At 48.6% G+C, this 26,409-nt stretch overlaps 1 protein-coding gene across 1 annotated transcript; it reads right to left on the bottom strand.

The window, feature by feature from the left end:
• Positions 1-6,390: 6,390 nt before the first annotated feature.
• PDE6H (phosphodiesterase 6H) lies at positions 6,391-20,648 on the bottom strand. Its single transcript, XM_069736127.1, has 4 exons — positions 20,616-20,648; positions 8,597-8,777; positions 6,977-7,017; positions 6,391-6,785 (listed from the first exon to the last, which is right to left on the bottom strand). Exons 2-4 carry the CDS (start codon positions 8,743-8,745, stop codon positions 6,709-6,711), a joined length of 267 nt encoding a protein of 88 aa, XP_069592228.1. The 5' UTR covers positions 8,746-8,777; positions 20,616-20,648; the 3' UTR covers positions 6,391-6,708.
• Positions 20,649-26,409: the final 5,761 nt, after the last annotated feature.

Below are 26,409 nucleotides of genomic sequence, written 5' to 3' on the forward strand. Positions count from 1 at the left end.
CAAAATATAATGTTACTGAGAGAAAAGGCAGTATGGTCACGGCTGAGCGAGACGGACACTCCATCACTCGAAATTCCTCACATTTTAAAATCATACCGCAGAACAATGATAATGAACTCCCACCAGTGGAAGATTTGATACCCGACGGTGGAGAGGACCAACAAGAGGTGACTGATCCGTCAGCACTGGACACCCCAATGAACGCAGACATTACCCTACACGGGAAAGAAGGGCTCCATCGAGACTTATTGAAGAGATATAGTTTAAAAAAAAAGGGGAATAAGACAATACAGACATATGGTTTTTCTTGGACATTTTCGTGTTGTTACATTGTCAATATTTGTTTTAGGTTGTTAATATATGTATATAAAAAAAAAAAAAAAAAAGGGGATGATGTAATGTATAAGAATTAGATCTGTCTCTTTAAGAAAGCGAGGGCGGGAGTTGAGAGGAGTTTCAGTTTCAGTTCTGACCTGAGGAGGAAATGTTATGCTGCTGTTATGCTGTGTGCTGGAGGAAATGAGAAGAATAAACTACAGTTAAAGCTTACTCTCTCTTAAATTCCTTACACCGTGTGGACATTACAGTCCCCTATAGGCAGCATAATCCCCAATATGCCGCATAGTCCCCAATAGGCAGCATAGTCCCCAATAGGCAGGTAAATGTCCCCAATAGGCAGCATAGTCCCCAATAGGCAGTATAGGTCCCCAATAGGCAGCAGAGGTCCCCAATAGGCAGCATAGTCCCCATTAGGCAGGATAGTCCTCAATAGGCAGGTAAATGTCAATAGGCAGCATAGGTCCCCAATAGGCAGCATAGTCCCCAATAGGCAGCATGGTCTCCAATAGTCAGGTAAATGTCCCCAATAGGCAGCATAGGTCCCCAATAGGCAGCATAATCCCCAATAGGCAGCATAGTCCCCAATAGGCAGGTAAATGTCCCCAATAGGCAGCATAGGTCCCCTATATGCAGCAGAGGTCCCCAATAGGCAGTATAGGTCCCCGATAGGCAGGTAAATGTCCCCAATAGGCAGCACAGGTCCCCAATAGGCAGCACAGGTCCCCAATAGGCAGCACAGGTCCTCAATAGGCAGCATAGCCCCCAATAGGCAGCATAGTCCCCAATAGGCAGGTAAATGTCCCCAATAGGCAGCATAGGTCCCCAATAGGCAGCATTGTCCCCAATAGGCAGCATAGTCTCCAATAGTCAGGTAAATGTCCCCAATAGGCAGCATAGGTCCCCTATAGGCAGCATAATCCCCAATAGGCAGCATAGTCCCCAATAGGCAGCATAGTCCCCAATAGGCAGGTAAATGTCCCCAATAGGCAGGTAAATGTCCCCAATAGGCAGCATAGGTCCCCAATAGGCAGCATAGGTCCCCAATAGGCAGCATAGGTCCCCAATAGGCAGCATAGTCTCCAATAGTCAGGTAAATGTCCCCAATAGGCAGCATAGGTCCCCTATAGGCAGCACAGGTCCCCAATAGGCAGCACAGGTCCCCAATAGGCAGCACAGGTCCCCAATAGGCAGGTAAATGTCCCCAATAGGCAGCATAGGTCCCCAATAGGCAGCACAGGTCCCCAATAGGCAGCATAGTCCCCAATAGGCAGCACAGGTCCCCAATAGGCAGCATAGTCCCCAATAGTCAGGTAAATGTCCCCAATAGGCAGCATAGGTCCCCTATAGGCAGCATAGGTCCCCTATAGGCAGTACAGGTCCCCAATAGGCAGGTAAATGTCCCCAATAGTCAGGTAAACGTCCCCAATAGTCTGCATTGGTCCCCAACTTGCATGATAGACCAGACCTGGCTTCCACCATTTTCAGAGTGCTCGGCAGCTGCTTAGAAGAACCCATGGCTGCTGTTTTTTGGCACAAGGTTAGAGGAGGCTGGGTTTTTATAAAATTGGGAAATTTGCATCACCGGCCTTTCCTTACAATGATGGTGAACAAGCCATAACCCTAAGGCCTCTTTCACATTTCCGTCTTTTGCTGTCTGTCGCAATGCGTCGTTCTGTGCAAAAAACGCATCCTGTAAAGTTGCCCGAGGATGCGTTTTTTGCACATAGACTTGTATTACCGACACATCCTGACGTATGGACACACGTTCCCTGCATTGTGCACTGGATGCGTCGGTATTTGACGGACCATCGGCACAAAAAACATCCAAGGGAACGTTTTTTCGTACGTCGGGTCCTGCATTTCCTACCGCGCATGTGCGGCCGGAACTCTGCCCCCTCCCCCCCGGGACTTTAGAATGGGCAGCGGATGCGATGAAAAACTGCATCCGCTGCCCACGTTGTGCTGAATTTTCACAACGTCCATCGGTACGTCGCGCCGACGCTTAGCGACGGCTGCATACTGACGGAAATGTGAAAGAAGCCTAGCAGGCTAATTAAGGTCTGAAACCTCGGTCAAAGTTATCTGAGCACACAAATCTCCAAAAGTGCCCAAACTTTTGCTTCGGCCCATTTTCCTTTTTGTAATTTTTAAAATATAAAAAATGGCTACATATACTGTATATACACAGCTCTGGCAAAAATGAAGAGACCACTGCAAAATGTTCAGTTTGTCTGATTTCTCTCTTTATTTTTGAGTAAAATGTAAATTGTTCTTTTATTCTATAAACTGCTGACAACGTCTCCGAAGTTCCACGTACTAGGTTTTGTATTTATTTTCAGAAAATTGGAAATGGTCAAAATAACAAAAAATGCATTGCTTGCAGACCTCAAATAATGCAAAGAAAACAAACAAGTTCATAATCATTTAGAAACAACAATACTAATGTTTTACCTCAGGAAGAGTTCAGAAATCAATATTTTGTGGAATAACCATATTGATAATCCCAGCTTTCCTGCGTCTTGGCAGCTTTACACCAGTCTCTCGCTCTGCTCCTGGGTGACCTTATGCAGCTCCTGGTACAATAATGTCAGCCGTTCTTCTTTGTTTGATGGCTTGTGATTATCCATCTTCCTCTTGATTACATTCCAGAGGTTTTCAGTTGGGTTCAGGTCTGGAGATTGGGCGGCCATGACAGGGTTTTGATGTGGTGGTCCTTCATCCACACCTTGACTGACCTAGATGTGTGGCATGGCGCATTGTCCTGCAGGAAAAACCAGTCCTCAGAGTTGGGGAACATTGAGCAGGAGGAATCAGCTGTTTTTTCCAGGATAACCTTGTATGCGGCTTCATTCATACGTCCTTCATAAAGATTAACCTGCCCAATTCCAGCCTTGCTGAAGCCTCCCCAGATCATCACGGATCCTCCACCAAATCTCACAGTGGATACAAGACACTGCGGCTTATACAACTCTCCAGGTCTCCGTCTAACCATTAGACGACCCGGTGTTGGGCAAAGCTGAATATTAGGCTCATCAGAGAGGATTACCTTACTCCAGTCCTCTATGGTCCAGTCCTTATGGTTTTTGGCAGTCTTCAGCCTGGCTCTCCTTTACTTCTCATTGATGAAAGGCTTTTTTCTAGCTTTACATGACTTGAGTCCTGCCTCTAGGAGCCTGTTATGAACTGTTCTTGCCATGCTCTTCACCCCAGCTGCCATTTGCAATTCCTTTTGTAGGTCACTTGATGTCATCCTGTGGGTGCTGAGTGACATTCGAATAAGATGATGGTCATCCCGGTGAGTGGAGAAACGTTTTCACCCTCTGCCGGTCTGTAGCTTTGTTGTCCCCAATGTTTGCTGCTTGACCTTGTTGTAATGGACTGCCATCTTAGAAATTTGAAGGATGGAGGCAACATGACGCTCACTGTGTCCCTCTGCTAGTAAAGCCAGGATTGAGCCCTTCTTTTCCTCACTCAAGACTTTTCTTTTCCACTCCTTTGGCATGGTTAAAAGTTATTTTTTCATTCCTGTTACTTTTGGGACATTACTAGCACTTGTTTTGCCATCCAGCTTGTCCTATTGCAGGAGGATAGTGATCACCACAGCAGGGTTTTTATAGTTTCCTTCATTAAATAATATTTGGTTCAGGTGATCACTAATCAGAAGCACATGAAGTAGAATGAGGCGAACTCTGGTGATGAGTGAATATACTCGTTGCTTGGGTTTTCCCAGAGCACACTTGGGTGGTCTCCGAGTATTTGTTAGTGTTTGGAGATTTAGATTTCATCGCCTCAGCTGGATGATTTACAGCTACTAGCCAGGCCGAGTACATGTGGGGGTTGCCTGGTTGCTAGGGAACCCCCACATGGATTCAAGCTGTCTAGTAGCCGCAAATCATTCAGCTGAGGCACGGAAAACTAAATCTGCGAACACTAACAAATACTCGGAGACCACCCGAGCATGCTCAGGAAAACCCGAGCAACGAGTACACTCCTCATCACTAGTGTCCTCTGGTTGGAAGTCAACTGACTTTTACTTTAGGCCTTTCAGAGATCATTTCAACTTGATTAACTGTTCACAATAACAATTTTGACCAAGGGTGCCCAAACTTTTACATGACACTCTATTATCTATCTATTATCTATCTATTATCTATTGTGGCAGAGTCACTGATGAAGTGATGGAGAGATACGTGTCACTGCGCATGATGGCGTCAGTGATGTAAAACCAGAGCAGTTTCCTCCAGTACACCATGTGTTGAGAAGATGAAATGAGCGTTATTTAACGGGCTGGTTTTAGTGGACCTCCATAGAGCAGGTGGGAGGAGGTCCGCCGTCTCTCCACGTGCAGAGTCCTGAACGGACCTGTGTGATGTCAAGATTATGTGATCAGTCAGATGATGGAGGAATCACAAGGTCTGGACGTAAATGGCTGACTGCCAGAGCTTTCGGTGTTCAGTGGGTGCCTGGAGAGAGAGCACTCCAGGATAGTGTGTGATAATCTGAACCGGGGATATTACTGCCTGTCAGCGAGCTGATCCCACTAGGAAAAGTGCTACGTTTCTTTTGTTTTGCCCAGAGGGCCATGTTTACTTTCCCAAGCTTGGTTTATGCTGTCTTCAATAAACCAATAATTTTCTTAAAGAGACAGTGTTCCAATTATACCTCTGTGTCCAGCCACGTGAGAAACTCTACCACTCCCATCTATCTATCTATCTTCTATCTATCTATCTATCTATTAACTATTATTTATTATCCATCTATCTATCTATTATCTATTTAATAATGAAGACAAAGCTTCTTTCAGTCAGTGACACCAATGGCATCAATTTATTTCATTGTCATAATTTTGTTTCTTTTAAAGAATAGTTTAACAGAAGCCGCAAATGAAACATTTAGTAACAATTTGAAGTGGAGAGGAACCTGCAGCCATTCCTGGCGACACACTTCAGTGTCCGCAGTTCTCTGTGATCGTACTAATAACGGCAATTTAGTGGGATGCTCCTATAGCAGGGTCTGACTACACAATGTAGTCTGTAACCATGGAGACACAGCTCTGCAATTAATTCAAATGATTTCTTACATGGAGATAATTTCATGGCTGCAGGTCCGGGGACCAATTTATTGTAACCAGCGGAACAAATTCACAGAAGGAACATCGCGGTCTTTACTTTTTGATCTATGGGATAAAGTTCCAGTGGCCAAAGGTTCATTATACCGATATTACATCATCGTCACATTATAGCTGTTACATTACAATGATCAGAATATTATTTATTATGATTTCCCCATATAATCAATGTAACATTGTGATGAATACGTTTAGCACCTATCACTAAGCTGGACTGGATATTCTCTGCTCTTCTTGTGAAAACTGCATTCTTTATAATGAAAAAAATAATAATTTCTATAGCTAATCACATTGAGATCAACGGAACATAAAGTCTATTAATCATATCTAATGTAGGGAACACAGAATTTATAGGGATCCGTTCACATACAGCCCTTTCCTGCGGGTTACAGCCCAGGAAGAGCAGATCGATATTTCATTTCTCTAGGAAAAGATTCATTAAAACTCATAATAGATAGATCTAAAAATCTTCTTCCTCCGAGCTCAGGAGTCCGAGGGGCGGAGACGACAGAGAAGATGCTCAATCATTGTCTCCGCCCCCCGGACTCTTGAGCTCAGAGGGAGCAGAGATTGGTATCAATCAATTATAATTGTTATTGAATCTTTTCCTACAAAACAATCTATCGATCCGCTCCTGTCGCCTGCGGAGACGACCAACAGCAATGAGAAGTGGCGCAACATGAAGCTTGTGGGCCCTGAAGCAAAAGCTCCAGCGGGGCCCAATGATTGCAAATCTTCCATAGTGATGACCTTTCCATATAATTCATTATTACTGCTTTGTGCTTTGCTCTTATTATCTTGTTTTGCTTCTCTTCCTCCAGTTTCTTTGTTACAATGTAGCTATTGTTCCGGCCGACTTCCGCCACTGGCGCTCGCCATCTCCGCAGCCTCACTAATAACACAAGACGCCGGATATTCTCTGCTGCTTTTTGCTAAAACTTCATTTTCTATAACAAAAAGGAAACATTTGTAAAACACTACAGTGTCCGGCGCAGGACCGCGACATAACGTAACGTCTATCAGCGATGCCGGCGCATCAGTTCATCGTCAGGGAAGGCGCTCCATTTATTTATTTATTAATATCCATCTTGAGGAATGAACGATTCTCCAGGTGATACAGTCACGAGGGGCGGCTGCCGCGGGCGCAGCGGGTGACGTGGTGGCGGGGGAGCGGTAGACGTTACTTATTGTTTCTGGTTCGTCTTCTCCTGGAGATTGTGATGAAGACATCGGAGGGAACGTTAGATGATTCCAAACTGAGCGAGCTCGTGCAGCTCCAGGTGACTGAAGGCCTCCCATGGGCAGATGACAGTGATGTCTGCGGAGAGAAGAAGATGTTATCCAACCTTCCAACATCTGGATCATCACTTCTAACATTGGAGCGGCCACACGACAGGGATCACAATCCCTGTAATATTCCATACGGCATCTATATACAGGACTGTGGGAAAGCAGGGGGTCTACGGCCCCCACAATCAGCATCTAGAGGTGGAGCACAAGGTTCCTCACCTGTTCCCAGTCCTTCCATTCCAGGAATATCATCTCCGAACCTGCGAGATAAAAGCAAAATCAAACTCAGATCATTCCGCCCAGACATGGGGCCAGATCACAGGATGGTCAGAGGGGCGCTCCATGCCGGTGTACACCCCCACATTGTAGCAGTGTGGGGGGCTTATCTCAGTGAGGGCTTAGTTCCCCACTTCTGCAGATAAATGTTCCCACCCAGCATTAGACTCCATCCTGTAAAATAAACTCTTCTCACATATAAAGGAACACTAAAGATCTACAAAGGTAGTGTCCTGCGTAGCGTTCATGAATGGTAGCGCTGCCCCCTTATCCTGCGTCAGAGGTCGCAGGTGCCCCCTTATCCTGTGTCAGAGGTCGCAGGTGCCCCCTTATCCTGCGTCAGAGGTCGCAGGTGCCCCCCTTATCCTGCGTCAGAGGTCGCAGGTGCCCCCCTTATCCTGCGTCAGAGGTCGCAGGTGCCCCCTTATCCTGCGTCAGAGGTCGCAGGTGCCCCCTTATCCTGCGTCAGAGGTCGCAGGTGCCCCCCTTATCCTGCGTCAGAGGTCGCAGGTGCCCCCTTATCCTGTGTCAGAGGTCGCAGGTGCCCCCCTTATCCTGCGTCAGAGGTCGCAGGTGCCCCCCTTATCCTGCGTCAGAGGTCGCAGGTGCCCCCCTTATCCTGCGTCAGAGGTCGCAGGTGCCCCCCTTATCCTGCGTCAGAGGTCACAGGTGCCCCCCTTATCCTGCGTCAGAGGTCGCAGGTGCTCCCCTTATCCTGCATCAGAGGTCGCAGGTGCCCCCTTATCCTGCGTCAGAGGTCGCAGGTGCCCCCTTATCCTGCGTCAGAGGTCGCAGGTGCCCCCCTTATCCTGCGTCAGAGGTCGCAGGTGCCCCCCTTATCCTGCGTCAGAGGTCGCAGGTGCCCCCCTTATCCTGCGTCAGAGGTCGCAGGTGCCCCCCTTATCCTGCGTCAGAGGTCGCAGGTGCTCCCCTTATCCTGCGTCAGAGGTCGCAGGTGCCCCCTTATCCTGCGTCAGAGGTCGCAGGTGCCCCCCTTATCCTGCGTCAGAGGTCGCAGGTGCCCCCTTATCCTGCGTCAGAGGTCGCAGGTGCCCCCCTTATCCTGCGTCAGAGGTCGCAGGTGCCCCCCTTATCCTGCGTCAGAGGTCGCAGGTGCCCCCCTTATCCTGCGTCAGAGGTCGCAGGTGCCCCCCTTATCCTGCGTCAGAGGTCGCAGGTGCTCCCCTTATCCTGCGTCAGAGGTCGCAGGTGCCCCCTTATCCTGCGTCAGAGGTCGCAGGTGCCCCCCTTATCCTGCGTCAGAGGTCGCAGGTGCCCCCTTATCCTGCGTCAGAGGTCGCAGGTGCCCCCCTTTCCACCTCCTACACAGGAATAGCATTATTAGGCTTCTGGGCGAGGTCCATACGTGGCTCAGGGAGGGTCTGATCTGCAGCTCTGTAGTCACCATAAGATGCAGCAGGTCAGAGGTTACTATCCTGCGGCTCTCTCCACATGGGGCATGCTGGGAGTTGTAGTTGTACAGCACCTGGGGAGCCGCAGGTCTACAGGTATGTGCATTGGGTGATCCCCGTCCATATACGTCGTGGTCTGACATGGACTCACCCTTTGATTCCTTTCTTTGGTGGTTTGCTCTTGAACTGACGGGTCTGCCTCTGTTTGAATTTCGGGGGTCCCTTACGAGGTGTGGTGGGCCCAGTATTATTGCTGTTTGCAGGGGCCAAGGCGCTGGATGCTGGTGAGCTGGAATTCATGTCCGTCAGTGTTGTGCTCCGCTCTCAGGAACCTAAGACAGAACATAGGGTTAATTAGGTCCAGAAAGCGAAGCTTTGCTACATTGTATCCCTGCGCCCTTCTGTGATGTCACCATTATTCCTCAGGCCCAGGAGCTTGTTCTGCAGGAGCGCAGCGCTCCACTACCTCTCGGCTTCCTGACCGCCCCTGAGGACTCGCCGTGGCCAAAATGGATGAGTCTGTGGCCCAAACTGCAGCATCGGGGGAGCCCAGTGATGAAGACTGGCTGGATCCACAGATCTGGGCAGCTCCTTGTATAACAAACAGCTTGCTTTGGATACTGTCACTGCAGAGGCGGTCGGTAACCTAGGTAACGAGCTGTAGACTATAGAATTAAAAATCCCTCTATTTCTGAGAGTGGAGAAGGTTAATAAGGAGATAAATCGCTAATTTGTTTTTCGATGCACTTAGAAGTTTTAACCATTTACGAGCATGATAAACCCCCCATTTAGCTATTTTACCAAGCTCCTCCATTTGCTGCTGTTTTCCTCTACACAGTGGTGATTGCAGCTACATGCAGAGGGTGGTCCTGGGCTCTGTGTCCAGGCTGCATTCTCTCCACTGAACACAAGGTGGCGCCACAGAGCTGATAATGGCCTCTTGGAGCAGCTTCCTTCATTGCTCCCACCTGACTGCAAACGTTTTTTATTTTGTCTTTGCTGCATTTTGGAAGAACTGTTAATATACGGAAACCGTCAACAAGCTGCTGTTACTGTGTGACTCTGCCTGCAGGGCAGGGAACCTCCAATTATAGGTTTTAGGTGAGTAATAACAAAGATGCCCAGTCCTCCTGCCAGCTGAGCAGTGACTACAGCAATGTCCAGGCCACACAATGCTCCATGCAGGTTTGTTACAATGTATCAGTGTGGCGTCCAATCACAGAGCACTGGATACAATGTATCATTCTGCTCTATACAGGATATATACAATATACAGGGTGGAGCGCGGTAATTTGCTTTTTTGCACTGCATGCTGTGGCGGCAATGTCGGTCGAAGACAGGGGAGAGTGGGTGTGGCTTACAGTGGCTGATGGGAGATTTGTATTCCTCTGCCTTTCAGTTGCCATCATGCAGTGGACACGTGAGGAGAGGTCATTTTGTGTTGAAGCGTATTTTTCAAATGCCCACTCGATCATTGCAGTGCAGCGTGCTTTTCGTTTACAATTCGCTGTTCCTCCACGCGGACGTGTTCCTGGACGGCAATCAATTGTAAATTGGGTGAATGCATTCATAACAGCAGGGAATGTGTCATGTGTACGAAGGGGACCTGAGAGAAGGATTACAACACCACAAAACATCGAGAGAGTTAGAGCAGCAGTACTGCAATCTCCGAAACGCTCTGCTCGGAAGCAATCATTTGCTCTTGGCATTTCAAGACGTTCTCTCCACCGGATTCTTCATGATGAACTGAATTTTCACCCGTATAAAATGTGCGTGGTCCAACATTTGTCAGCATGGGACTATTTGACACGGCGGACCTCTTGTGAAGACATGTTAGCAACGATACCCCGTGACGCAATTGTGTTTTTTTTCTGATGAGGCACATTTTCACCTCTGTGGGTGTGTAAACAAACAAAATATGCGTTACTGGAGTGAAACAAACCCCAGAGAAGTTCACGAGAGACCTCTGCATTCGGACCGCGTCACTGTGTGGTGCGCCATATCACGAGTAGGCATCATTGGTCCTTACTTTTTTCAGGATAATGGTCGTGCCATAACTGTGAACTCCGAACGGTACTTGTCTATGATACAGGATTATTTTCAGCCGGCTCTTGAGGCAATGGAACTAGAGGATACATGGTTCCAACAGGATGGTGCCACTGCACACACAGCGAGGGTTACCATGAATTGTTTGAGGCAAATGTTTCCTGGACGGCTTATCTCTTTGAGGGGAGATGTGAACTGGCCAGCACGCTCACCAGATTTAGCCCCATGCGATTTTTTTCCTTTGGGGTTACCTGAAGTCTAAGGTGTATATCAACCGTCCCAACACCTTGGAAGACCTAAGAAACAATATTGAAGCTGAAATTGGCAGAATACCAGTGGACATGCTTGTTAGAGTTCATGAAAACTTCAGAAAACGTATGCAGCAGTGTGTGGATAGCGAAGGTCGACATTTGCCAGATACACTATTTAAAACCATGTAATTTAAAAATTCCATTACTGTTCAGTATAATTAAAATATAAAATAAATTTTTCTAATGATCATAATTTTTTTATTTCATTCCCAAATCAGCAAATTACCGCGCTCCACCCTGTATATATACAAGAGCCTGAAACAGGGAAGAGTAAAGTAAATCATGAAGTTGTAGAATCTTTATACATTAATCGCAATTTACATAAAACTGGAAACATTTGCCCTATATAAGATTAATGAGATCGTCCTATAGTAATGACCTGTGCTAGAAAGGAATAAACAGAAGCTCGGCCCGCAGCAGCAGTCAGCAGCAGTCAGCAGCAGTCAGCCTACTTGTTGGCGGTTTCCATGTACTAACAAATGTCTGATACATTATACAAAGTAAAGACTAAATAGTATTCAGAAGAACCATGTATGATATTCATAGCTACACAGCTCAGCAGACAGTATCACACAGGAAAGGATTAGATACACGGCTCAGCAGTCAGTATCACACAGGAAAGGATTAGATACACGGCTCAGCAGACAGTTTCACACGGGAGGGGATTAGATACACGGCTCAGCGGACAGTATCACACAGGAGAGGATTAGATACACGGCTCAGCAGTCAGTATCACACGGGATAGGCTTAGATACACAGCTCAGCAGACAGTATCACACAGGATAGGATTAGATACACGGCTCAGCAGTCAGTATCACACAGGAGAGGATTAGATACACGGCTCAGCAGTCAGTATCACACAGGATAGGATTAGATACACGGCTCAGCAGACAGTATCACACGGGAGGGGATTAGATACACGGCTCAGCAGACAGTATCACACAGGAGAGGATTAGATACACAGCTCAGCAGACAGTATCACACAGGAGAGGATTAGATACACGGCTCAGCGGACAGTATCACACAGGAGAGGATTAGATACACAGCTCAGCAGTCAGTATCACACAGGAGAGGATTAGATACACGGGTCAGCAGTCAGTATCACACGGGAGGGGATTAGATACACAGCTCAGCAGACAGTATCACACAGGAGAGGATTAGATACACGGCTCAGCGGACAGTATCACACAGGAGAGGATTAGATACACAGCTCAGCAGTCAGTATCACACAGGAGAGGATTAGATACACGGCTCAGCAGACAGTATCACACGGGAGGGGATTAGATACACGGCTCAGCAGACAGTATCACACAGGAGAGGATTAGATACACAGCTCAGCAGACAGTATCACACAGGAGAGGATTAGATACACGGCTCAGCGGACAGTATCACACAGGAGAGGATTAGATACACAGCTCAGCAGTCAGTATCACACAGGAGAGGATTAGATACACAGCTCAGCAGTCAGTATCACACAGGAGAGGATTAGATACACGGCTCAGTAGACGGTATTACACAGGAGAGGATTAGATACACAGCTCAGCAGACAGTATCACACAGGATAGGATTAGATACACGGCTCAGCAGTCAGTATCACACAGGAGAGGATTAGATACACGGCTCAGCAGTCAGTATCACACAGGAGAGGATTAGATACACGGCTCAGCAGACAGTATCACACAGGAGAGGATTAGATACATGGCTCAGCAGTCAGTATAACACGATAGGATTAGATACACGGCTCAGCATTCAGTATCACACAGGAGAGGATTAGATACACAGCTCAGCAGTCAGTATCACACAGGAGAGGATTAGATACACAGCTCAGCAGTCAGTATCACACAGGAGAGGATTAGATACACAGCTCAGCAGTCAGTATCACACAGGAGAGGATTAGATACAAGGCTCAGCAGTCAGTATCACACAGGAGAGGATTAGATACACGGCTCAGTAGACGGTATTACACAGGAGAGGATTAGATACACGGCTCAGCGGACAGTATCACACAGGATAGGATTAGATACACGGCTCAGCAGTCAGTATCACACAGGATGGGATTAGATACACGGCTCAGCAGACAGTATCACACAGGAGAGGATTAGATACACGGCTCAGCAGTCAGTATCACACAGGAGAGGATTAGATACACGGCTCAGCAGACAGTATCACACAGGAGAGGATTAGATACACGGCTCAGCAGTCAGTATCACACAGGTTGGGATTAGATACACGGCTCAGCAGTCAGTATCACACAGGATAGGATTAGATACACGGCTCAGCAGACAGTATCACACAGGAGAGGATTAGATACACGGCTCAGCAGTCAGTATCACACAGGTTGGGATTAGATACACGGCTCAGCAGTCAGTATCACACAGGAGAGGATTAGATACACGGCTCAGCAGTCAGTATCACACAGGTTACGATTAGATACACGGCTCAGCAGTCAGTATCACACAGGATAGGATTAGATACACGGCTCAGCAGTCAGTATCACACAGGATGGGATTAGATACACGGCTCAGCAGACAGTATCACACAGGATAGGATTAGATACACGGCTCAGCAGACAGTATCACACAGGATGGGATTAGATACACGGCTCAGCACACAGTATCACACAGGATAGGATTAGATACACGGCTCAGCATTCAGTATCACACAGGATAGGATTAGATACACGGCTCAGCATTCAGTATCACACAGGATAGGATTAGATACACGGCTCAGCAGTCAGTATCATACATGCCTTAAATACACTAAGCAGGACCAGAACCTTCTGGAAATGCTCTTGAGTAATTGCCCCTCTGGTTCATGGTCATGACTTCGTTAGATCCAATTATCGCTCTGGATCATCGGTGAAGCGGCTTTTGGACTTTGTGGATAATTTTAAGCTCTTGTGTCACCGTTAATTGTGCTCAGCAGCCGGGATAACGTGGATGAGGGGCTGCGCTCACCGTCGTCACCGGTGCGGACTATTTTGGTTGCGGTGAATCCCCCTACTCGCGGTGTTTGCCCCTCACAATCCTCCTGATGTAACAGACATATAACCCTCAGTCCAAAGTAAAACACAGGAGAAACCAAACTCCAATATCTGATCTCCGGCAGCAACGAGAAAAATAGAAAAATATCTCTGGGATCAGTCATCATGGAGGAGTGGAGAAAAGAAATCCCCCCAAAAAGAAAAACTTGATACAATATCTGTTATTCATTCACTGCCTTCCTTCTATTAGACAAGGGGGTTCCCAGACCCTCACATAGGACCACGTGTATTATTAGACGCTAATGATTTCACAGCCACAATCTCATTATTTCCTCTCAGGTAACTACAACTGCAGGTGATTCCTTGTTCTGCTGCTGCTCTCTGTTATCAGCCAACATTCAACAGGAAAATCTTACCAATCTGCTATAAAAATGATCAGTCCCTTCAATAACCTCAGTAATAAACACCTGAAAGACAAAAGGTCTGAGACTGACACAAGTTTTGGTTTTCACATTTTGCCTCTTCAGTGTTTTTACTCTTTCGTTTGCTGTTTCTATGGTTACTGACAGACAACTATAAACATTCCGCACGTTGTTACATTATTAACAAATCCATGAAGTTCCTTTGAAACCTCAATATTTCCAGCAGTGCCCCTTATTCTCCAGACTTCTGCCCCTTATTCTCCACACTCCCGCCCCTTATTCTCCACACTCCTGCCCCTTATTCTGCACACTCCTGCCCCTTATCCTCCGCACTCCTGCCCCTTATTCTCCGCACTCCTGCCCCTTATTCTCCGCACTCCTGCCCCTTATTCTGCACACTCCTGCCCCTTATCCTCCGCACTCCTGCCCCTTATTCTCCACACTCCTGCCCCTTATTCTCCAGACTTCTGCCCCTTATTCTCCACACTCCGGCCCCTTATTCTCCACACTCCTGCCCCTTATTCTCCGCACTCCTGCCCCTTATTCTCCGCACTCCTGCCCCTTATTCTCCACACTCCTGCCCCTTATTCTCCACACTCCTGCCCCTTATTCTCCGCACTCCTGCCCCTTATTCTCCAGACTCCTGCCCCTTATTCTCCACACTGCTGCCCCTTATTCTCCACACTCCTGCCCCTTATTCTCCACACTCCTGCCCCTTATTCTCCGCACTCCCGCCCCTTATTCCCCACACTCCCGCCCCTTATTCCCCACACTCCTGCCCCTTATTCTCCACACTCCTGCCCCTTATTCTCCACACTCCCGCCCCTTATTCTCCACACTCCCGCCCCTTATTCTCCACACTCCTGCCCCTTATTCTCCACACACCTGCCCCTTATTCTTCACACTCCTGCCCCTTATTCTCCACACTCCTGCCCCTTATTCTCCACACTCCTGCTCCTTATTCTCCACACTCCCGCCCCTTATTCTCTACACTCCTGCCCCTTATTCTCCACACTCCTGCCCCTTATTCTCCACACTCCTGCCCCTTATTCTCCACACTCCTGCCCCTTATTCTCCACACTCCTGCCCCTTATTCTCTAGACTGCCGCCCCTTATTATCGAGACTCCTTCCCCTTATTCTCCAGACTCCTGCCCCTTATTCTCTAGACTGCTGCCCCTTATTCTCCACACTCCTACCCCTTATTCCCCACACTCCTGCCCCTTATTCTCCACACTCCTGCCCCTTATTCTCCACACTCCTGCCCCTTATTCTCCACACTCCTGCCCCTTATTCTCCACACTCCTGCCCCTTATTCTCCACACTCCTGCCCCTTATTCCCCACACTCCTGCCCCTTATTCCCCACACTCCTGCCCCTTATTCTCCACACTCCTGCCCCTTATTCTCCACACTCCTGCCCCTTATTCTCCACACTCCTGCCCCTTATTCTCCACACTCCTGCCCCTTATTCGCCACACTCCTGCCCCTTATTCTCTAGAATGCCGCCCCTTATTATCGAGACTCCTGCCCCTTATTCTCCACACTCCTGCCCCTTATTCTCCACACTCCTGCCCCTTATTCTCTAGACTGCCGCCCCTTATTATCGAGACTCCTGCCCCTTATTCTCCACACTCCTGCCCCTTATTCTCCACACTCCTGCCCCTTATTCTCTAGACTGCCGCCCCTTATTATCGAGACTCCTGCCCCTTATTCTCCAGACTCCTGCCCCTTATTCTCTAGACTGCTGCCCCTTATTATCCAGACTCTTGCCCCTTATTCCCCACACTCCTGCCCCTTATTCTCCACACTCCTGCCCCTTATTCTCTAGACTGCCGCCCCTTATTATCGAGACTCCTGCCCCTTATTCGCCACACTCCTGCCCCTTATTCTCCACACTCCTGGCCCTTATTCTCTAGACTGCCGCCCCTTATTATCAAGACTCCTGCCCCTTATTCTCCAGACTCCTGCCCCTTATTCTCTAGACTGCTGCCCCTTATTATCCAGACTCTTGCCCCTTATTCTCCACACTCCTGCCCCTTATTCTCCACACTCCTGCCCCTTATTCTCCACACTCCTGCCCCTTATTCTCCACATTTCTGCCCCTTATTATCCACACTCCTGTCCCTTATTATCCACACTCCTGCCCCTTATTCTCCTCACTCCTGCCCCTTATTCTCCTCACTCCTGCCCCTTATTCTCCACACTCCTGCCCCTTATTCTCCACACTCCTGCCCCTTATTCGCCACACTCCTGCCCCTTATTCTCCACACTCCTGCCCCTTATTCTCTAGACTGCCGCCCCTTATTATCGAGACTCCTGCCCCTTATTCTCCACACTCCTGCCCCTTATTCTCCAGACTCCTGCCCCTTATTCTCTAGACTACTGCCCCTTATTATCCACACTCCTGCCCCTTATTCCCCACACTCCTGCCCCTTAGGCTGGGTTCCCATTGCGTTATGGGAACGCGCTTAACGAACAGCGTTGCACGGCGAAATTAACACCGTGCAACGCGTCCGTTAGCGCGCCCATTCACGGCAATGGGAACGCGCACCACTAGCGCATGCCATGTTCGGCACGCGCTAGCGACGCGCCGGTGTTTCCTGGCGCGCCGCGGACGCTGCTCGCAGCGTCCGCGGCGCGCCCGCGGTCCGTTCCCCGCTCTCGCAGATCGGTGATCTGCGAGAGCGGGGACGTTACCGCGACCCCAGGACGCAGCCCCATTGAAAACATTGCGTTAGCGCAACCCGCTAGCGCTAAACGGGTTGCACTAACGCAATGTGACCCTAGCCTTATTCTCCACACTCCTGCCCCTTATTCTCCAGACTTCTGCCCCTTAATCTCCAGACTCCTGCCCCTTATTCTCCACACTCCTGCCCCTTATTCCCCACACTCCTGCCCCTTATTCTCCACACTTCTGCCCCTTAATTTCCAGACTCCTGCCCCTTATTCTCCACACTCCTGCCCCTTATTCCCCACACTCCTGCCCCTTATTCTCCACACTTCTGCCCCTTAATCTCCAGACTTCTGCCCCTTAATCTCCAGACTCCTGCCCCTTATTCTCCACACTCCTGCCCCTTATTCCCCACACTCCTGCCCCTTATTCTCCACACTCCTGCCCCTTATTCTCCACACTCCTGCCCCTTATTCTCCACACTCCGGACCCTTATTCTGAAGTGACAAGAACTTCATGGATTTGTCAATAAAATGTTACAAGCTGCAGAATGTTTATAATTGTCCAACACAGACTAAAGAGCAAAAACACTGAAGAGGCAAAATGTGGAAGCTAAAATCTTTCTCAGGCTCAGAACTTTTGGCCAGGACTGTACAATTTGTTTCTCCAATGACTGATATAGCCTTGTATATATTATATAACGTGACAAATATTATGATATTACTTCATAACATATAATATTGTGAAATGTCGGGTTACATTTTATGAGGCTAGATTACTTTATGCTACATTATTATATAATACTACAGATCCTCTCCTCCTTTGGCATCACAGACCTCGCCCTAACCTGGATCTCCTCGTACCTTTCCAACCGCACATTCAGCGTCTCCCACTCCCACACTACCTCCTCATCCCACCCTCTCTCTGTTGGAGTCCCCCAAGGCTCTGTTCTAGGACCCCTACTCTTCTCAATCTATACACTCAGCCTGGGACAACTCATAAAGTCCCATGGCTTCCAGTACCACCTCTATGCTGATGACACTCAGATCTACCTCTCTGGCCCAGACGTCACCGCTCTGCTGTCCAGAATCCCAGAGTGCCTATCAGCCATATCCTCCTTCTCCTCTCGCTTCCTCAAACTCAATGTGGACAAATCTGAACTCTTCATCTTTCCTCCATCTCATAGATCTTCCTTACCTGACCTATCGCAGTAAAGGACATCACGCTTTCCCCCGTACTGGACGTCCGCTTCCTCGGAGTAACCCTTGACTCTGCCCTGTCCTTCAAACCGCACATCCAAGCTCTTTCCCCCTCCTGTCGCCTCCAGCTCAAAAATATCTCCAGAATCCGTCCTTTCCTCAACCGTCAATCTACCAAAATGCTTGTGCATGCCCTCATCATCTCCCGCCTCGACTACTGCAACATCTTTTTCTGTGGCCTCCCTGCTAACACCCTTGCACCTCTCCAGTCCATCCTTAACTCTGCTGCCCGACTAATTCATCTCTCTCCTCGCTACTCCTCCACTTCCCCCCTCTGCAAATCTCTTCACTGGCTCCCATTCCCTCAGCGTATCCAGTTCAAATTACTAACACTGACCTACAAAGTCATCCACAACCTGTCTCCTCCATATATCTCTGAACTAATGTCCTGATATCTTCCCTCACGTGATCTCCGGTCCTCCCAAGACCTCCTTCTCTCCTCCACACTTATTCGCTCCTCATCCAATCGCCTCCAAGATTTCTCCCCAATATCCCCCATCCTCTGGATTTCTTTGCCCCAACACGTCCGACTATCAACCACATTCAGATCCTTCAGACGGAACCTGAAAACCCATCTCTTCAGGAAAGCCTACAGCCTGTACTGACCCCGCTGCCACCTCATCACCCCCGAAGCTACCGCCTCACCAATGCCGGAGCTACCGCCTCACCAACACCAGAGCTACCACCTCACCAACACCGGAGCTACCGCCTCACCAACACCGAAGCTACCGCCTCACCACCACCGGAGCTACCGCCTCACCAACACCGGAGCTACCGCCTCACCAACACCAGAGCTACCGCCTCACCAATGCCGGAGCTACCGCCTCACCAACACCGGAGCTACCGCCTCACCACCACCGGAGCTACCGCCTCACCACCACCGGAGCTACCGCCTCACCAACACCGGAGCTACCGCCTCACCACCACCGGAGCTACCGCCTCACCAACACCGGAGCTACCGCCTCACCAACACCAGAGCTACCGCCTCACCAATGCCGGAGCTACCGCCTCACCACTACTGGAGCTACCGCCTCACCAACACCGAAGCTACCGCCTCACCAACACCGGAGCTACCGCCTCACCAACATCGGAGCTACCGCCTCACCAATGCCAGAGCTACCGCCTCACCACTACTGGAGCTACCGCCTCACCAACACCGAAGCTACTGCCTCACCAACACCGAAGCTACCGCCTCACCAACACCGGAACTACCGCCTCACCAACACCGAAGCTACCGCCTCACCAACACCGAAGCTACCGCCTCACCAACACCGAAGCTACCGCCTCACCAACACCGGAGCTACCGCCTCACCAACACCGGAGCTACCGCCTCACCAACACCGAAGCTACCGCCTCACCAACACCGGAGCTACCGTCTCACCAACACCGGAGCTACCGCCTCACCAACACCGGAGCTACCGCCTCACCAACACTGGAGCTGCTGCAACCCTCAACCTACTGTCTCCTTCCCCATAATCCTGTACGATATAAGCCCGCAAGGGCAGGGTCCTCGCCCCTCTGTACCAGTCTGCAAGGCCGGAGTCACACACAGCGATATACGGCCGAGTCTTGCAGGTTAAAACCATGTTCTGGCACCGGCACTCCGGAGCGGAACGTGCGGTTCCATGTATTGCTATGCGGCTGCACGCTCCGCTCTGGAGTGCCAGTGCCAGAGATTGGTTTTAACCTGCGAGACTCGGCCGTATCTCGCTGTGTGTGATCCCGACCTAATTGTTAGTTTGTTTACTGTAAGTGATATCTGTAACTTGTATGTGACCCCTCCTCATGTACAGACCATGGAATCAATGGTGCTATATCAATAAATAATAATGATATATTACTGCTTTATACATGCAAACACATTGTGTTATGTCCAGTTATAATATATATTATCACACTGCTTTGCATCATGTTATGGTATATTATATCGTACTGCTATATTAGGACACACATAGTACATTGCATTAGTATATAAAATGTGACGTTCCATCAGGTTCTACTACTCTATGAGGTTCCTGTTCCTTTGTTCTTTTCTATCATTGTTTATTGTTTGTTATTTATTCTTATATGATGTTAAATATATGTTCATACGATTAAAGTAAAACTATGAGGCTACATGACACAATATTGCTACATTACTCTCTGTTGTATTAATCTACATTTTGCTCTGTTATGTTACATTGTACTACATTACGGCATATGCTATGGCTATTCCTCGTAGTTACGCTCAGTGGCGGCTTCTTGTCCTACAGTCGCTCTCTCTGGGTGATTTCCCGGAGCTCCTACATCCAATAGATGATTATTCCTTGATTCCTTGTAATCAATAACCAGTGAATATCGGGGAGATCGATCTGCGCCGGTCACATGATCCTCAGTCACCAGAACGAATTCTCGGATCTTGATATATGACAGGTTTTATATTTCTCCGGTAGCTCATAATCTAATCTGTGCGATCCCCTCCGCCGCCGCTGATACTCACGCTGTTCCACGCGCTGCACACCGCTACTCCTGCGGCTCCTCCGCCTGATCCCGCAGATATACCGTGCGGACATTGAGCCGATTATCCCCAGATTATCGCCAGCAGCCAATTAGATAATAAGGAGCTTTGTGACCTTTGATGGGCAGAGATGCTGTGTTGTACACCCCCACTAGCGCAAAGTATGTGACCCCCTACATCAACAACACCCTGCAGTTGTAGGTAGGTGATGTGTGCAGAAAAAGGGAGGAAATCGCCTAAATGGCAATTCCTCGACATCTCCATATTAACCATTTTCTGATGACATCAGCGAAGCAGAAGCCGCCACAATCCTTCTGCTGCTGCCTACTAATGGGATTCAAAAAATCTGCTTGCTGCCAGTGAATGGAAACAATGTAGTTAACAATAAGGCTATGTTCACACGTTACATTTTTGCTGCAGTTTTTTTCTGCAGGCAAAACCTACTTAAAGCTGCTACAAAAAAAGCAGGTTTCTTTGCTGCGTTTTTGTTGTCTCTTGTGCATGCTGATAAGGTTTAGTGACCCTGAAAAAATCATGATGCAAATTCCTCAAGGTTTTTGCACCAAAAATGCTTCAAAAAGTGATACCTGTGTTATTTGTTGCATTTTTGCACTTACACATTGTTTACTATGGGTGAAAAAAAAGAAGTGACATTCAGCAATTTACAAAAAAGCAGCAGTTTTCCAAATGAGTCAAGGAAAAAAAACAATGTGTGTGCGCGAGATTTCTGAAATCTCATAGACTTTGCTGGTAAAACGCAGTCAAACTGGCATAAAAAGCAGCAAAAGAACACTGCAAAGACACAATGTGTGAACATAGCCAAAAGCTTAGGAATTTCTGGTGCGGATTCTGCCTCTCCTGGCAGAAAACACAGGTGCAGATTTTGTGTGTTTTTTACCCCTGCGGTTTTCTATAATGGAATGGGTACAAAAACGCTGCAGATCCGCAATAAAAAAGAAGTGACATGCTACTTCTTTTAATCCACAGCGTTTCCGCATGGAATTTTCCGCACCATTAGCACAGCGTTTTTTTTTTCACCATTGATTTACATTGTACTGTAAATCACTTGCGGATCTGCAGCGTTTCAGCACCTCAAAAAACGCTGCGGATCTGCAGGAAATCCGCAACGTGTGCACATAGCCTTAGAAGTAGAATAGTCACTTCTGAGTGTTTGTTACATTGTAATCTGTGAGCCTAAAACCTCAATATTATAAATCCCCTCCTTGTCCTGAACTCCGCTCTACACTGATACATTGTAACAACCCATCAGCTGTGCTGACATGACTACATGGAAACAAGAATGTTTCCAATCATTGACAGCAAGTAAAGAGCTGGAGAATAGGAGTGAGGAGGAATTGAAATATTAGTGAAATGTGTCAGGACTGATTATGACCTCACTGACTCGTCCTGTAATATTTAAAGGAACAGCGTCTATAAACATTTCATAAAATCTGTCTGACTTTTCATGCAGGTCTGATCAGTGGGAGATTCGGATGTGACCTCAGAGATCCAGAGATCCTCAGTAAGGGATCTTACATTATAATGGGGCGACTATGAGACAAAGAAACACTGGCAACTGATGCTGATGTCGGAGGTGGCTGGTATACAGGAATAATGTACAGGAGATCATAGCGATGACATTATTATTATTATTATTATTATTATTATTGTTATTATTGTCAGCCCCCTCCAGTCTCCGCAGGATCGCACTCATCGGTTCCTCATTAGCCGCTGATCAGATGTGATCGAACCTCGCGGATCACGATATTATCTCCAGATCACGAGAGACGAAGACGACAGCAAAAAGAAATCGTCCAGAAACTCCTGATCCGCTGCATGATAACAACACGATAAGGCCCAACGGCCGATACTGCAACTACAACCCCCATCATCACGTTATTATATGAGGAAATCATTGCTGCGGATCTGCTGCATCCTAACCCCTGTGTCATCGACTACCACGTGATATCTCCAGAACGGTGTATCTAAGCCTATCACGTGTGATACTGTCTGCTGAGCCGTGTATCTAATCCTCTCCTGTGTGATACTGTCTTCTGAGCTGTGTATCTAATCCTATCCTGTGTGATACTGTCTGCTGAGCCGTGTATCTAATCCTCTCCTGTGTGATACTGACTGCTGAGCTGTGTATCTAATCCTATCCTGTGTGATACTGTCTGCTGAGCTGTGTATCTAATCCTCTCCTGTGTGATACTGTCTTCTGAGCTGTGTATCTAATCCTATCCTGTGTGATACTGTCTGCTGAGCCGTGTATCTAATCCTCTCCTGTGTGATACTGACTGCTGAGCCGTGTATCTAATCCTCTCCTGTGTGATACTGACTGCTGAGCCGTGTATCTAATCCTATCCTGTGTGATACTGTCTGCTGAGCCGTGTATCTAATCCTCTCCTGTGTGATACTGACTGCTGAGCCGTGTATCTAATCCTCTCCTGCGTGGTACTGTCTACTGAGCCGTGTATCTAATCCTCTCCTGTGTGATACTGACTGCTGAGCCGTGTATCTAATCCTCTCCTGTGTGATACTGTCTGCTGAGCCGTGTATCTAATCCTATCCTGTGTGATACTGTCTGCTGAGCTGTGTATCTAATCCTCTCCTGTGTGATACTGACTGCTGAGCCGTGTATCTAATCCTCTCCTGTGTGATACTGACTGCTGAGCCGTGTATCTAATCCTATCCTGTGTGATACTGTCTGCTGAGCTGTGTATCTAATCCTCTCCTGTGTGATACTGTCTGCTGAGCTGTGTATCTAATCCTCTCCTGTGTGATACTGTCTGCTGAGCTGTGTATCTAATCCTCTCCTGTGTGATACTGTCTGCTGAGCCGTGTATCTAATCCTCTCCTGTGTGATACTGTCTGCTGAGCTGTGTATCTAATCCTCTCCTGTGTGATACTGTCTGCTGAGCCGTGTATCTAATCCTCTCCTGTGTGATACTGTCTGCTGAGCTGTGTATCTAATCCTCTCCTGTGTGATACTGACTGCTGAGCCGTGTATCTAATCCCCTCCTGTGATACTGACTGCTGAGCTGTGTATCTAATCCTCTCCTGTGTGATACTGACTGCTGAGCCGTGTATCTAATCCTCTCCTGTGTGATACTGTCTGCTGAGCTGTGTATCTAATCCTCTCCTGTGTGATACTGTCTGCTGAGCTGTGTATCTAATCCTCTCCTGTGTGATACTGTCTGCTGAGCCGTGTATCTAATCCTCTCCTGTGTGATACTGACTGCTGAGCCGTGTATCTAATCCTCTCCTGTGTGATACTGACTGCTGAGCCGTGTATCTAATCCTCTCCTGTGTGATACTGTCTTCTGAGCTGTGTATCTAATCCTATCCTGTGTGATACTGACTGCTGAGCCGTGTATCTAATCCTATCCTGTGTGATACTGACTGCTGAGCCGTGTATCTAATCCTCTCCTGTGTGATACTGTCTTCTGAGCCGTGTATCTAATCGTATCCTGTGTGATACTGTCTGCTGAGCCGTGTATCTAATAATATCCTGTGTGATACTGTCTGCTGAGCCGTGTATCTAATCCTCTCCTGTGTGATACTGACTGCTGAGCCGTGTATCTAATCCTCTCCTGTGTGATACTGACTGCTGAGCCGAGTATCTAATCCTCTCCTGTGTGATACTGTCTGCTGAGCCGTGTATCTAATCCTCTCCTGTGTGATACTGACTGCTGAGCCGTGTATCTAATCCTCTCCTGTGTGATACTGACTGCTGAGCCGTGTATCTAATCCTATCCTGTGTGATACTGTCTGCTGAGCCGTGTATCTAATCCTCTCCTGTGTGATGCTGACTGCTGAGCTGTGTATCTAATCCTCTCCTGTGTGATACTGTCTGCTGAGCCGTGTATCTAATCCTCTCCTGTGTGATACTGTCTGCTGAGCCGTGTATCTAATCCTCTCCTGTGTGATACTGACTGCTGAGCCGTGTATCTAATCCTCTCCTGTGTGATACTGACTGCTGAGCCGTGTATCTAATCCTATCCTGTGTGATACTGTCTGCTGAGCCGTGTATCTAATCCTCTCCTGTGTGATGCTGACTGCTGAGCTGTGTATCTAATCCTCTCCTGTGTGATACTGTCTGCTGAGCCGTGTATCTAATCCTATCCTGTGTGATACTGACTGCTGAGCCGTGTATCTAATCCTCTCCTGTGTGATACTGTCTGCTGAGCCGTGTATCTAATCCTCTCCTGTGTGATACTGTCTGCTGAGCCGTGTATCTAATCCTCTCCTGTGTGATACTGACTGCTGAGCCGTGTATCTAATCCTCTCCTGTGTGATACTGTCTGCTGAGCCGTGTATCTAATCCTATCCTGTGTGATTCTGTCTGCTGAGCCGTGTATCTAATCCTCTCCTGTGTGATACTGACTGCTGAGCCGTGTATCTAATCCTATCCTGTGTGATACTGTCTGCTGAGCCGTGTATCTAATCCTCTCCTGTGTGATACTGACTGCTGAGCCGTGTATCTAATCCTATCCTGTGTGATACTGTCTGCTGAGCCGTGTATCTAATCCTCTCCTGTGTGATACTGTCTGCTGAGCCGTGTATCTAATCCTCTCCTGTGTGATACTGACTGCTGAGCCGTGTATCTAATCCTCTCCTGTGTGATACTGACTGCTGAGCCGTGTATCTAATCCTCTCCTGTGTGATACTGACTGCTGAGCCGTGTATCTAATCCTCTCCTGTGTGATTCTGTCCCCTAGAACCACATGGTACTACTCCCCCCATGGTGCTGGTGTTTTCACACTTTTGAGAACCATTGAGTGATATACTTAATAACGGGGTCCCAGGCAGCGCACAGGGGGGCAGACACAGTGAATGGGGTCTCAGGCAGCACACGGGGCCCCAGGTAGCCATGGGGCCCCGTGTGCTGCCTGGGGCCCCGTGTGCTGCCATGGGCCGCTATATGCTGCCTGGAGCCCTCATGTGCTGCATGGGACCCCGTTCGCTGTCTCTGCCCCCCATGTCGTGCCTGGGACCCCGTTATTGAGAATATGATTCAATGGTTCTCAAAAGCGTGAAAAATTTGATCTACAGCAGCTGAGCTATATTCTGACCTGGAGGGGTATAATCTGGCCCACGGGTATATTCCAGGGGGAGTTAATCTGGCCTGTTACACTCTCCCCAGTATTCTGGTACTACTCCCCCCATGGTGACGGTATTACTCTCCCCAGTATTCTGGTACTACTCCCCCCATGGTGCCGGTATTACTCCCCCCAGGGTGCCGGTACTACTCCCCCCAGGGTGCCGGTACTACTCCCCCCATGGTGCCGGTACTACTCCCCCCATGGTGCCGGTACTACTCCCCCCATGGTGCCGGTACTACTCCCCCCATGGTGCCGGTATTACTCCCCCCATGGTGCCGGTACTACTCCCCCCATGGTGCCGGTACTACTCCCCCCATGGTGCCGGTACTACTCCCCCCATGGTGCCGGTACTACTCCCCCCATGGTGCCGGTACTACTCCCCCCATGGTGCCGGTACTACTCCCCCCATGGTGCCGGTATTACTCCCCCCATGGTGCCGGTACTACTCCCCCCATGGTGCCGGTACTACTCCCCCCATGGTGCCGGTACTACTCCCCCCATGGTGCCGGTACTACTCCCCCTATGGTGCCGGTACTACTCCACCCATGGTGCCGGTACTACTCCCCCCAGGGTGCCGGTACTACTCCCCCTATGGTGCCGGTACTACTCCCCCCAGGGTGCCCCCCCATGGTGCCGGTACTACTCCCCCCATGGTGCCGGTACTACTCCCC

Source organism: Ranitomeya imitator, chromosome 8, assembly GCF_032444005.1.
Source record: "Ranitomeya imitator isolate aRanImi1 chromosome 8, aRanImi1.pri, whole genome shotgun sequence".
In the NCBI taxonomy this organism is placed as follows: Eukaryota; Metazoa; Chordata; class Amphibia; order Anura; family Dendrobatidae; genus Ranitomeya; species Ranitomeya imitator.